Source organism: Mauremys reevesii, linkage group 15, assembly GCF_016161935.1.
Source record: "Mauremys reevesii isolate NIE-2019 linkage group 15, ASM1616193v1, whole genome shotgun sequence".
Taxonomy (NCBI): domain Eukaryota; kingdom Metazoa; phylum Chordata; order Testudines; family Geoemydidae; genus Mauremys; species Mauremys reevesii.
In genome coordinates, this window is record NC_052637.1 from 1,906,575 (window position 1) to 1,920,061 (window position 13,487).

At 55.9% G+C, this 13,487-nt stretch overlaps 1 protein-coding gene across 3 annotated transcripts; it reads left to right on the forward strand.

Annotated features, from left to right (window-relative positions):
- Nucleotides 1-599: 599 nt before the first annotated feature.
- On the forward strand, nt 600-5,335 carry LOC120382901 (zinc finger protein 135-like). 3 transcript variants are annotated; one of them, XM_039500373.1, is made up of 5 exons: nt 600-638; nt 2,351-2,438; nt 2,582-3,075; nt 3,701-3,814; nt 4,128-5,335. In XM_039500373.1, the coding sequence occupies exons 3-5, from the start codon at nt 2,949-2,951 to the stop codon at nt 5,237-5,239; spliced, it is 1,353 nt and encodes a 450-aa protein (XP_039356307.1). In that variant the 5' UTR covers nt 600-638; nt 2,351-2,438; nt 2,582-2,948; the 3' UTR covers nt 5,240-5,335. The 3 variants fall into 3 exon arrangements, with proteins under 3 accessions (XP_039356307.1, XP_039356306.1, XP_039356308.1); XM_039500372.1 differs by lacking the exon at nt 600-638 and adding an exon at nt 1,388-1,439; XM_039500374.1 differs by lacking the exon at nt 600-638 and adding an exon at nt 1,388-1,439 and having other exon boundaries at nt 4,131-5,335.
- Nucleotides 5,336-13,487: the final 8,152 nt, after the last annotated feature.

The following is a 13,487-nucleotide window of genomic DNA, read 5'->3' on the forward strand; positions in this document are numbered from 1 at the left end:
TTCCTAGTGTAAACTCACTCTGAGCATCTTATGTGCTCTGACCAGTGCTCCCTCGTCTTTTACATCCATGTGTGGAATGAATTTGGTTCTATGCACCAGTATGTGACATATCGTCTCCACATTGGTGCACAGCCAAAATTCATGTGGTGGAGGTGGGGCTGAGGGGTTCGGAGTGTGGGAAGGGGCTCGGGGCTGGGGCCTGAGGGCTCTGGATGCAGGTGCAGGCTCTGGGGTGTGGCTGGGGATGAGGGGATTGGGGTGTATAGCCTGCTGTGCAGCTGCTTAGCCTGTAGGGAACAGTTTCTGATCCCCCAACCTCCCGTTAGCAGAGTGATTGCTAGTCCCTGAGTTTCCCCTTTGGGGCCAGATTGTCTCATTCCCAGATGATCTCGCATTACACCATGCCCTGCTGAAAAGCATTTAGTGTTTGTACATTTTATCCCTTATGCACCAGAATTAACTAGATGTTAAAAAAGTGGGGAGCAGGGACAGTAAAATGTGGTGTTTTAGCTTCTGTGCTGTTTCAGTAAAAGCAGCAAAGAGTCTTGTGGCACCTTATATACTAACAGATGTTTTGGAGCATGAGCTTTCATGGGTGAATACCCACTTCGTCGGATGTGCTATTTCAGGATGATGGGGTGAGTGCCAGAGATTCCCTCCTTCCCCTGTCACTGTCACACTCCACCCTCGACACAGCAGGCTCGGTCCCAGCCGTGGAAAGTTTAACCTGTCTCCATTCTATCCCTCCCTCTCCCAAGGTGTCATTACCACCCTGTCCCTGGCTCTCCAGGCTTAGTCACAGCTTTGAGGTCTGCGATCTTAAGTCAGACTCCTGAGTGCTGGAGAAGGAAGCGTCACAGACCTGGGGGTGGGCAGGGAAATCCCAATGAACTTCAAAGCACAGTTTGATCTTCAGATTTTATAGCCCTGTTTCCATCTATTGGTAAAATTGCTTCCTGGCTTTTTCTAGGTTTAGTCTAGATCAGTGGTCCCCAGTGTGGTGCCCGCGGGCGCCTTGGCTCCCGCTGGGGCATTTATGTGCGCCCGCCTAGTGACACGGTGTGGGGCTGCGGGCTCCAGTGCTCTCTGTCCCCGGCAGGTGGGGCCGCGGCTTCTCTCCACTCTGCAAAAAGTTATGCAGACCCAGTCGCTAGGACCCAGGAGCAGCCGGGAGGCGGCTCGGGGCAGCGAGCGCTGGGCTCAGGCCCGGCCGCAGGAAGTGACTCGCAGCCGCTGCGGTGACTCTGGCTCCCAGGCTCCTGGCGAGATCCCCGAGCCCCGGGGGGCGGCTGGTGCTGGGAGCCCGGAGCCCTGGCTGCAGCCGGGAGAGGGGAATCTCCAGCAGGGCCCTTCCCGCTGCTCCCCCCCAGGAGCCTCTCCCAGGGCAGAGCCCCCAGCCCGGCCCGGCCCCTGCCCCGGGGGCCCCGCTCGGAGGGAAGGTGAGAGAGACCCGCCCCCCCCGGCACCCCCGGGCTGCAGGGGGCGGAGGCTAAAGAGGTGCCGGGGGTGAGGGCAGGCGGGGGAGCGGGGTGGGGGCAGGAGGCGGCTGCGGGGGGCAGGCTGGGATGGGGGCGGGGGGCACTGAAAGGAAAATGGGGCGATGGGGGGGATCCGTGGGGCTGAAGGGAGCGGGGCTGGAATGGGGGAAGATGTGGCACTGCGAGGGAAAGGGGGGATGTGGGGAGACTGGCGGGGGAAGGGGGGGCGATGCCCAGACGGCTTCTCCACCCCACGGGACACGAGGGGGAAGGGACGGAGAAAAGATTTTCTTCTCCTGGAACTGGTCAAACCAGCTTTGAGGGTGATCAGGGGACTAACCCCTCAGGGCGCAGAGGCTACAAGGCAAAAACCCAGCCCCCCCCCCCCCCCACCACACACACACACCCTGCTCCCTGTGTGTTATTGTCAGACACACTTGTGTTGATGGGGTCTGTGTGTCCTGAGTGTTGGGGGCTGTCCGAGGCCCTGGTCTCATTTCCAGACAGGATTCAGATCTCAGCCACACCAGAGTCAGACCGGAGTCACTTTTGGCCAGACTTTTGGCTCTGGCCGGGGGTGAGTGTGAATGGGCCAATGAGCTCAGCCTCTGCCTGCCTGTCCCTGGGGTCTGCCGGGGGAGTCCAGGGCCCCTCATTCTTCAGGTGTTGCCATCAGAGGGCTCCGGCTATTGCTAAGGGAGAGGGGTTTACACAGCAATGGGGGCAATCCCCCAAAGTGGCTCCTTTGATTCTGCTTTTTTCCTATCATTTGGCTCAGATATGCTGTTACTGGGAGGGTCTGAAGATTCTGGGGGGAATCGGGGTGACATGGACTCCAGCTCCTTCTGTAACCTTCCTTCTCGCCCCGACAGGCTGAGGAATCACATCCAGGTTTCACTCCAGATCAGCCCATCTTCCAGGAGACAGGGAAGGGAAATGGCTGTGATGGAGCCAGCTAAGGTAGGGGATTTTGAGGGAGGGAGAGGCAGGGAGGAGACAGGGTGTGATAAGCCTGCTGTTTTTCTGAATAGGCCCATTGGTGGCGGGGGAGGGGAGAGGGGACATTCCCCCTTTTCTCAAGTAGGATATAACGCCCTCTGCAGGACTGGGAACATTTTCCAGGCTCCCAGTGTTGGATCCTGAACCCACTGGTAGGAGCCTGCTGTGAAATACCCAGGGAAGCTGTCGGGATTCCTGTCCCTGTCCCCGGCTCAGAGCTCTGCTTCCGTATCAGCCTGTGGCTGGCAGGTGTGTGGGAAATGAGAAGACCCTGCCCTGCTCCGTGTGCTGGGGGGGAAAAGGAGCTCTCACCATCTCCTACCCCCTGAAGCCTCCTGGCTGCTCTGATCAGGTGGGTGGTGGGATTCTGCTACCCTGTCGCTCCCAGAGCTTCATGGTTTTTTACCTTTCCCATGACTAGCCAGATTGTGGCTGGGGCAACAGGGACTGAGTGGGGGACTCGTGTTTCAGATGCCGGTGACCTTCGAGGAGGTGGCTGTGTATTTCACCCAGGGGCAGGGGGCTCTGCTGGACCCCGCTCAGAGAGCCCTCTACAGGGACGTCATGCAGGAGAACTATGAGATGGTGACCTCGCTGGGTAAGGGATTCCCGTCCCCTCGGATACTAGAAGCTGTGGGGTCTGTGTGTCTGAATTCTGTCAGGTTCTTCCCTGGTCAGTTAGATCAGAGGTGAGTGGGTTCCATAATGCACAGCTGCCGTGTGAGAGAGACTTGCATCTCCGTGCCCCCTCCAGTGGGACATGGGTGTCAATACCCAGTGGAAAAGCTAAACCATCCCCACCCCTCCAGCTTTCAAAGGGGCATAAATCCAGCATTGTCCTGTCTGTGTTGTTTCTCGGCTGCAGACACAATCCCTGTTCACCTCCCTCGTTTGGACTAGCTCCAGCCATGGGGAGGGCTCTGGGCTCTGCAGGTTTAGAAAGAGGTAGGGGTTTAAGTCCAGAGCCATGTGTGAGTCAGCAAGGCCCCCAGAGCGCACAGATCGTGGGAACGCCTAGTGAGGGTGTAATAATAATTCAGCTCACCTCCCCAGACAACTTCCTCTCTGCAAGGGGGCTCAGTGACTGTTTTCTCATCTACTTGGATTCCACCTTCCTCCAGCAGAGCACAGGGACAGGTTTCACTCACAGAATGTCCTTTGTGACAAATACTCCACCAATGCTCCATGCATCTAGATCTGGTCTGATTTCACCCTCTGCACAGGATTTCCCATTCCCAAACCTGAGCTGATTGCCCGCCTGGAGCAAGGGGAGGAGCCTTGGGTGCCGGATCTCCAGGCCTGCAAGGAAAGACAGCTTCTGAGATGCACCCACACAGGTGAGGACTGACACAGAAACCATCTGGGAAATGAAGTAAGAAGTTTAGAATCCCTAAATATGGTGTGAATAAGCACCCTCAGTTCTTCCTCATCTCACCCAGAGCAGGGCTGTGCTCAACAGATATCACTCATGCCATTCCACCCTGCCTCTTAGGTGCAGGAGTTTCTTTCCCATCTCTCCTTCCCTGTGAGTGTTTGGGTGGGATGTGGAGGCAGAATTAAATTGCTGAGTCTTTGTGTTGGGTTTTCCCTCCATGCTATTCCTTTCTCCCCAGCACAATGACTCCTGTCTGGATTGTCTTTCTCTCCTAGCAGGTGCAGAGCGAGGGAGTGAGAATGAGGAGGGGAATCAACATCAGGAAGTTCCTGGAGAAGTGCAACCACAGGCAACCTTTGTGGGAAGAGGTGAAGGGAATTTTTCCCAGTCCTGGGAAGAGGGAGAAGCCTGGGGAAACTGGCAGATGTCAGAGAGTCTTCTGGGAAACCACCCAAGGAAGAAATTGGATGAATCTATTAATGGTGGGGGAGGAGACGAAGATCCCAGAGCAGAGCAAACAAATTCCAAGGAAGAGACACCCTGTCACCGCCTGCAGTGTGGGAAAGGATTCATTGTGAGATCACAACTTGTGACACATCAGACAATCCATACCGGAAAGAAACCCCTTCAATGCTTGGACCGTGGGGAAACCTTCAATAAGCTCTCAGATCTTAATAACCATGGGAGAAGCCACACTGGAGAGAAGCCCATTCAATGCCTTGAGTGTGGGAAATGTTTCAGGTCAAAATCAGCACTAAATTCACATGAGAAAAGCCACACAGAAGAGAGACCTCATAAGTGCTTGGACTGTGGGAAAAGTTTCAAGCGGAAGTCAGACCTTGTTAAACATCAGGCAGTCCACACAGGAGAGAGACCCCACAAGTGCTTGGACTGTGGGAAAAGTTTCAAGCGGAGAGCATCCCTTCTTATTCATCAGGCCATCCACACAGGAGAGAGATCCCATAAGTGCTTGGACTGTGGGAAAAGTTTCACTTGGAGATCATCCCTTGTTAATCATCAGGCAGTCCACTCAGGAGAGAGACCCCATAAGTGCTTGGACTGTGGGAAACGTTTCACACGGAGAACAGGCCTTGTTAAACATCAGGCAGTCCACTCAGGAGAGAGACCTCATAAGTGCTTGGACTGTGGGAAAAGTTTCACATGGAAGTCAAACCTTGTTATTCATCAAGGAATCCACACAGGAGAGAGACCCCATATGTGCTTGGACTGTGGGAAAAGTTTCATACAGAGGTCAATCCTTGGTAAACATCAGGCAATCCATAAAGGAGAGAGACCTCATAAGTGCTTGGAGTGTGGGAAAAGTTTCATATGGAGGTCAGACCTCATTAAACATGGAAGAATCCACACAAGATGTAAACTTCTATGACCCGTGGCGAGAAAATGTTAAGCAACTTGCATTTAATTAACTCAGATTCAACCTTTAGAGAAAGCAGCGAAGAATCCTGTGGCACCTTATAGACTAACCGACGTTTTGTTAGTCTATAAGGTGCCACAGGATTTTTTTGCTGCTTTTACAGATCCAGCCTAACACGGCTACCCCTATGAACCTTTAGAGAGAGATTTTAAAAGTGTGTCCACCTTAGATAAGCTAGAGTTTGAAATGTAAATGTGTATTATTAAATACTTGGAAGAAGAGGGGTAACTGTAGTGGTCTATGTTTAGCTGTATCTTGTTAGAGGTTAACAATTTATCCCAAGGGTTCCTGTGTTCTGTTCACTCAGAGATCAATAATTCAGTGATTATACCCGTCGCCCCTGCCACCTGCCCAATTCTAGCTCAGTCTCATTGAATTTTCTGGGGGTAGGGGCTGAAAGATGGAGGGAATGTTTATAGCTGAAATCACCAAAATGTGTTTTGGAAGGTTAACGTCAATGGGATCTGTTCCGCACTCCTGCTCGGACATTTTCTCTGGGCATCCCAGAGTCAGAAAGGAGCAGGTGTTACCATCTTGGCTACCAATCCCCACGGTGACTCTCTACACTAGCAATTCTCAAACTGTGGGGCAGAGCCTCCCAATGGAGGCTCAGGAATGTATCAAGGGAGGCGTGACCTCTATGGGTTGTTTGTTTTTTAAAGAGCACTGGCTGTTGGCCCTGGGTGGCTGGGGCTCATGAAGAAGCACAGGCCTATCTGGGAGGTGGGGATAAATGCTCAGGCTCTCAAGCCCAGGTGGAGCAGCAGCACAGAAGTAAGGGTGGCAGTGGGGTGATGAGTCTTTTCACGTGGCCACCCTAACTTCTGTGCTGCTATTGTCTTTCAGAGCTGGGTGCATCGCCAGCAACTACTCTGCCATTAGAGCTGGGTGGCCATATATGTGCTTGTGAGGGTGGGGGCGTAAATGATCACAGACACATGGAAGGGGGGTGTGATGAAACACATGTGAGAGCCACTGGTCTACACTATTATGGCCACCACATTTAGAAAATGATAAACGTACAAAGTATGTCTTGTGAGAGGTCATAGAAAAAGTTGTCATGTGCTGAATATTATTGTCTGGTTAAAATGTGTCTCTCAAGATTCCTGCGCTCTCTTGCTCCGTCCGGGAGCATTGCAGAGCTGAATCCGAGGGCCCCCCCGGCCCTGGCAGGGAGCGCCATGGAACTGAAGCTGGCATTTCCCCACATCCCCGAAGCCGGGAGCAGTGGGGAGGCTGAAGCTGGAATCCCCAACACCCCCTGAAGCTGTGAGTTGTACTAGGAGCCTCCCTGCAACTACACAGCCCCTAGCTTCCTCATGCCTGCACCCTGAGCTTCCCCCCTGCCCGCATACAGTCCTTAGCTACCCCCTGCCCGCACCCGAAGCAGTTTTCAAACTTTTTGAACTGAGTCTTCCCCTTTGAGTTATATTTTTGGTTGCATCCCCCCACTACCCAGACAGGTGGGGGGCTTCCTGAGTGAGTCAGGGGGTGAGTCAATGCCCTCTCTGGACCCTGTTGTGTGGAACTGGCTTGAGCCCAGCCAGCCCTTGTCCCCCCAAATAGAAGTAAAACTATGCCTACGCCCAAGGGTGTCCCCCTCTCCCAGAGCCTCACACTGCGCGGCCCCCCCCCCCCCGCTTGGGCCCTAGCATTTTTATAGGATGCAGAAGGGGGCCTCAGCAAGAGAAAGGTTGAGAACCCCTGCCCTGAAGGACGGCTGGACGCTCACTTACGCCATAGACTGACTGTCGCCTGCTCCTCAGCTGCGGCGTGAGCCTCAACGTGGAGAGTGGTATAAAAACATAAGCAAGAATTGTCTCCATTTTTACATCTTCCCCCATCTTTAAAGATGGCAACAAGGTGGCTTTAAAGGCAACACGGGCTTTGTACTGGGGAGGGTGGATCAAGGCTGGAAGATAATCCAGCCTGGGTACTAAGAACTGTGAACTTCCTGCAACATCCGGTGGGGTGGGAAATCCTGTTTGCTTCGCATCTTCCTTAGCTTGGTAAAATTTAAGATTTAAAATGCATGTTTTAATTTTATTTTTGTAACTAGTTCTAACTGTTTACATCTTTCTCACTTGAAAACCCCCCAACCCCCCTTTGCTCCAGTTAGTAAAGTGGTTTGAGTGTTTTGTCTGGACCTGTGTGTTTTCATTGAAGTGTTTGGGGGATTTGACTGGAGAGAACAAGGCTGTGGCCTAATCCGGCCCCTCTGTGGGAGTGACCCACTAATGACTGAGTTTGTCCAGCCCAGTGACCAGACTGAGCTGTCCAAGATGCACATTCCCGGGGTGCAAGGCTGGGAGGAGAAAACTGGCTGATGTTGCTGTGTCGTTTGGTAAGTTCCTGAGTGTCTGGCTAGTCGCACTCAGTACAGTGCAGCCAGGAGTGACTTTGCAGGCTGGTGGCTGTGTGAGAGCAGAGCGTGGAGGGTGTCGGAGAAAAACTCAGTTCTCGCTTTTTGTTTGGGTGCAGCAAAATCAAATACTTTATTATTTCTCCAGTAATTACAATGGAAGGAGAGAGTGCCATAGGACACAGGGTCACCCCAGTCCCGGACAGGTCTCTCAACTGGTAAACAATTATAGCAAGCTTTATACCTTTGTTACAGACAATTTCTAACAATAATACAGACGGTAAAAAGCAACAAATACATTTTGTTTATACATAAGCCTTTCTGCTATCTTATTTGTCTCACTCCTAAGAAAAGCAAGCCTGCATACTTGGTTAGACTGTTGCAAGGTCGTAATAACTTTGTACACAGTTCTTGTCCTCTCGCCTCGCACTATCCTTGCTTCTACAAGTCTCACGTCATTAGGGTTATAGTATGGCCTGACTCTTGCTAACTGACTGACATGCATTAAAATCCCCTTCAAATCCTTGTTAATTATTTCCTGGCTTCCACAAGGGGTTTGTTGTTCACACAGGGCAGCAGTGTAAAACATGCCCTGGGATGGAGAATTAAGCAGGACAACAGTCCAGATTGTACCCTGGGGTATGTCTCACACCCGCTGTCTCCTGGGACCCACATGGCACTGTTGGGCTTTCATCATCCTGATCCTGAAAGGGAAGCTGAGCAGGGCAAAGCAGAGAAGAGGAACCAGCTGACATCCTCAACTGCTTCGGCTTCGGCTAAATCCTGAACGCCCCCTGGGATGTGAGACTTGAAATTCTGCAGCCAGCCTTCCCCTCATGCATCTGTTTCCTTCCCACTGGTCTAAACTACTGTGCCACCCTCCCTCCCCCTTCTACTCTGTCCCCTACAAATCTGGCCCAGCCAGCTGAGACAACCAGACTTTTGCTTCAGTGCCGGTAGCCTGTGACCAGGGCCAGTGCAAGGAAGTTTCGTGCCCTAGGCTAAGCTTCCACTTTGTGCCGCCCATTCCCAGCCCTGAGGCAGCTCCCCGCTCTGAGGCACCCCCCCCCCCGTGGCAGCTTCCCCACTTTCCCTGAGGCGCCCCCCGCACGGCTGTTTCCCCCTCCCCTGGGAGCCATGCGGCAACTCCCCACTGCAGCTCACCTCTGCTCTGCCTCCTCCCCAGTACTCTGCCCTCGCTCTAATTCTCCTCCTCTCACAGGCTTGCGGCGCCAAACAGCTGATTGGCGCGGCAAGCCTGGGAGGCGGGAGCAGTGAGGGTGTGCTTGGGGAGGGGGCATAGCAGAGTAGAGCTGGGGTGGGGAGCTGCCGCATGGCTCCCTGGGCCGGGGAGGGGATAGGGGGTGCCTCAGGGTGTGGGGGGGATCTGCCACAGGGCTCCCCACCCCAGCTCACCTGTGCTACGCCCCCTCCCCGAGCATGTTGCCCCCCTGGCAATGACAATAATTGCATGGAGCAGTCGGTGCGCTGGGAGAGGGAGTCTGAGCCGCACGTGCCAGCGAGCTGCCGGCAACCCAGCCCAGGAACCAGGGCTGGCTCCAGACCCCAGCGCGACAAGCACGTGCGTGGGGCGGCACTTGCCGGCAGGGGCGGCAGATTGGGCCGGCGGACCTGCCACAGTCACGCCTGCGGGAGGTCCACCGGAGCCCCGGGACGACCAGACCTGCCGCGGAGGGGGTGCTCCTCCCGCGGCTCCAGTGGACCTCCCGCAGGCGTGACTGCGGTTTGCTGGTCGCGCGGGTCAGCTGGACCTCCCGCAGGCATGACTGCGGCAGCTCCACCAGTCAAGCCCGCGGGAGGTCCGCTGCTCCCGGGGCTCCGGGGCACCTCCCGCGCATGACTGCTTGGGGCGGCGGAATATGTAGAGCCGGCCCTGCCAGGAACACTGTAAAAAAAATTGGGGGCACTGCTTTTTGGCACCCCCAAATCTTGGCGCCCTAGGCAACCGCCTAGTTTGCCTTAATGGTAGCACCGGCCCTGCCTGTGACCAGAGAGCCAGGTTAGAGCAAGGCCTTACCCAGCCCAATGCGGAGAGAAATGTGCCACAGACGGGCTGATCAGCCAGCGGCCGGAGCCCGGGTTTGTCCTGCAGGGAAGCTGCAAGCGAGACTGAATGCTGACAGGAGACGTTTCTATGCAGGATGCCCCTTAATGTTGGGAGAAGCTGCCTGAGCCCAGGGGAGGGCGGGCAGGGAGCTGCAGCGCGCTGGGTTGATCGCTAGGACCCAGGAGCAGCCGGGAGGCGGCTCTGGGCAGCGGGCGCTGGGCTCCGGCCCGGCAGCAGGAAGTGACTCGCAGCCGCTGCGGTGACTCTGGCTCCCAGGCTCCTGGCGAGATCCCCGAGCCCCGGGGGGCGGCTGGTGCTGGGAGCCCGGAGCCCTGGCTGCAGCCGGGAGAGGAATCTCCAGCAGGGCCCCTCCCGGTGCTCCCCCCCAGGAGCCTCTCCCAGGGCAGAGCCCCCAGCCCGGCCCGGCCCCTGCCCCGGGGGGCCCCGCTCGGAGGGAAGGTGAGAGAGACCCGGCACCCCCGGGCTGCAGGGGGAGGTTTGGCCCCAGGCTGCTCCCAGCGGAGCTGGCTGCGATTCCCAGACCGGGGCCCGGGAAAGCTGCCGCCAGCCCCGGTGTGTGCGGGGGGAGCCACGCGGGGGGGCGGGGAGAGCAGGAGGCGGCATAAGAGGGGCGGGGATGTGTGGGGATGGAGGGGGGGCAGGAAGTGGGTGATGGGCTTGTAGGAGACAGGCTGGGGGGCAGGTCGATGGGGCGATGCAGGGGGATCAGGCTTCAGGGGGGGATCATGGGGCTGATGGGAAGGAGGCTGCAATGGAGGGAAAGGGGGTGTGTGCGGAGGGGAGGCCGGGGGGAGACTGAGAGAGCAAGAGGAGACCGACTGGGGAAGGGAGAACCGGGGGCAGGGAGCATTGGGGGTGGGGGGCTGGGGACTATCTTCACAAGTCTCAGAAACAACAGGGCAAATATCCAGATGTCCCCCCCACACACACACCTTCCCCGGGCTCTGCTCACACCAGCCCCTGAGCCGCAGCCTGCAGGTGGTGGGGAGACCTGGGGGAAGGGCTGGGGCCAGGCAGGACAGTGACTCTGCACAAAGGGCCCCTTTCAGGGACCAGCTGGTGAGTTTGTACTGGACAGGAAGCAGGGCTGCCCTGGGGGGGAGGAGGCAAATGGGGCAATTTTCCCTGAGCCCATTAGGGACCCCCACAAGAATGTTCTGGTCCCGCCTCCGCTTTCCCCCATCCCCCGGCGCCTCAGTGCACCACGTCCAGGAGCGGCCCTGGACAGAGCTAAAGCGGCCTGGCTCCAGCGGGGCCTGAGCTCCTCCTGGCAGAGCCGCGTGGTAAGGGGGCGGGGCTGCGAGCTCCGGTCTTGCCGGAGCCAGGCCATGGCCGTACTGTCCAGGGGCCAGGGCAGCTCCTGGACGCGGCGCTCTGAGCTCCGAGAGGAGAGGTGGGGGTAACCCAGGGGCGGCCTGAGCTCCTCCCCGCTGCGAGCTCTGGGCCGAGTGGTGGGAGCTCAGGCCCCACTGGACTCAGGTCACTGCAGCGCTGTCCAGCAGGGCCGCTCCTGGACCAGGGCCGGCTCCAGACCCCAGCGCGCCAAGCAGGCGCGTGGGGCGGCATTTTACCCGCAGGGTGGCATTTGGCTCCAGCGGACCTCCCGCAGTCATGCCTGTGGGAGGTCCACCGGAGCCCCGGGACGAGTGGACCTGCCGCAGGCATGACTGCGGAGGGTCCCCTCTTCCCGCGGCTCCACTCGAGCTCCCGCAGGCATGACTGCGGCGGGTGCGCTGGTCCCGCGGCTCGGACGGAGCTCCTGCAGGCATGCCTGCGGATCCTCCACCGGAGACGCGGGACCACTGGACGGTCTGCAGCCACTTCTGCCCCGGCCGCGGGACTGGGGAAGCGCGACGCGAGCGGCACGGTGCACCGCCCTGCTTGGGGCGGCGGATTTTCTAGACGCAGTGCGCTGAGGATCCAGGAGAGGGGGGAGGCGGGGGTAAGCAGCATGATAAGGGGCAGGGAGTCCCAGGGACAGTCAGGGGACAGGGAGGGGGCAGAAGTTTGGAGGCGGTCAGGGGCGAGGAAGGGGGTTGGATTGTGGGCATTCCGGGGTCTGTCAGGACTCGGCGAGCAGGGGTGGATAGGGGTTGGGGCAGTCAGGAACAGGGAAGTTGGTGGAGGGTGGGGTCCCGGTGCTGGTTGGGGAGGGGGGTCTCAGGGGGGCGGTGAGGGGACAAGGAGCAGGATGAGTCGGGGATTCTGAGGGGGGTGGCTGGGGGGGAAGAAGTGGGTGGGGGTTGGGTAGGGGGCAGGGGCAGGCTGTTTGGGAGGCACAGCCTTCCCTACCCTAAAGCTCATTCAGCAGTTTGAAGCTTGCAGACAGCTATTTAACACAAAGAGTCAAGCTGTTATCTTTTCCATGGCCGATGGACCACATGAGAAGAGCAATATCCTACACCACCTACCTCCTTCCCAACCCTACCAAGGGAGACCCCCATCCCCTGCATTCCCCGAGGCTCCAGAGGGGTTAATTCAGTGGTTCTCAAACTTTTGTACTAGTGACCCCTTTCACATAGCAAACCTCTGAGTGTGACCCCCCCCCCTTATAAATATATTTAAAAAGTGTTTAAAATTTAACACTATTATAAATACTGGAGGCAAAGCGGGGTTTGAGGTGGAGGCTGACAGCTCGCGACCCCCAGTAATAACCTCGTGACCCCCAGAGTGTAGTTTAACTTTAGCACTCTGTGTCCATTCACACGCATGTGCTATTTTGAGCATTTCAGTTTTCACAACATAGGCTCATCCCAGATTCTGGAATAAGCTCAAATACTCAGTTCGTGAAGTATGTACATAAGCTATACTCAAGACAAACCCACAGTAACCGTCTCCAGTTTGTGAGGGACCCAATGGAGCCAGTCTCTAGGAAACAGATAAATGCATGGAGGTTAAGTCCATTAATGGTATTAGCCAGGATGGGTAAGGAATGGTGTCCCTAGCCTCTGTTTGTCAGAGGGTGGAGATGGATGGCAGGAGAGAGATCACTTGATCATTACCTGTTAGGTTCACTCCCTCTGGGGCACCTGGCATTGGCCACTGTCGGTAGACAGGATACTTGGCTGGATGGACCTTTGGTCTGACCCAGTATGGCCATTCTTATGTTCTAAGCTAAGTGAATCCAAAGTTATGGAGACAGACATGAAGTCAAGGAAGCCAGCAGAGTATCAGAAACCTGGAAGAATCTCTGACTGGATGGGCTCAGGCGTTTGGTCAGAAGCTGAGGTGGCTCAAAAGTTTTGGATTTATTTTAAGCAGAATTTTTTTTATTGTTTCTTTAAACAAACACAGCAAGCAGCAAATATTTGGCCACATACTTCTGAAACCCCAAACCGTGTTCAGGTATTGGAAGACTAATTTCAGCTTTTCAATTAAAAAAAACACAACAAATTTTGAAGGAAAGCAGACATTGTCCATGATTTTTTTCTGCTTTTTAAAAACCCCTAGTTTTCGATCCAAAAAAAGTTTTGACAGAAACTATTTGTCCAACCCTTTTAATGAGCTTTAGTGCCTTTTAGCACTAGCCCTACGAGAATGCAGTATTCTATAGTAGTGCAACTTTTTTTTATGGAAGGGTCCCCTGAAATTGCTTTGCCCCAGGCCCCCTTAATCCTCTGGGCGGCCCTGACGGGAAGGGGGTTCCTTATGTGTCTGGGAGTCCCAGAGCTGCTGCCCTCACAGACTCCGTCAGGATCAACCCCCTCTTAGCAGTGGCAGTGGGTGATCTAGCTAGTAAGTGCAAAGGC

Bases quoted from the DNA above. Each gene is read 5' to 3' on its own strand.
- LOC120382901 (XM_039500373.1), top strand. From the start codon at position 2,949: ATGCCGGTGACCTTCGAGGAGGTGGCTGTGTATTTCACCCAGGGGCAG. The intron at 3,076-3,700 runs GTAAGGGATTCC...CCCTCTGCACAG, and splicing joins TGAGATGGTGACCTCGCTGG to GATTTCCCATTCCCAAACCT. The intron at 3,815-4,127 runs GTGAGGACTGAC...TTTCTCTCCTAG, and splicing joins TCTGAGATGCACCCACACAG to CAGGTGCAGAGCGAGGGAGT.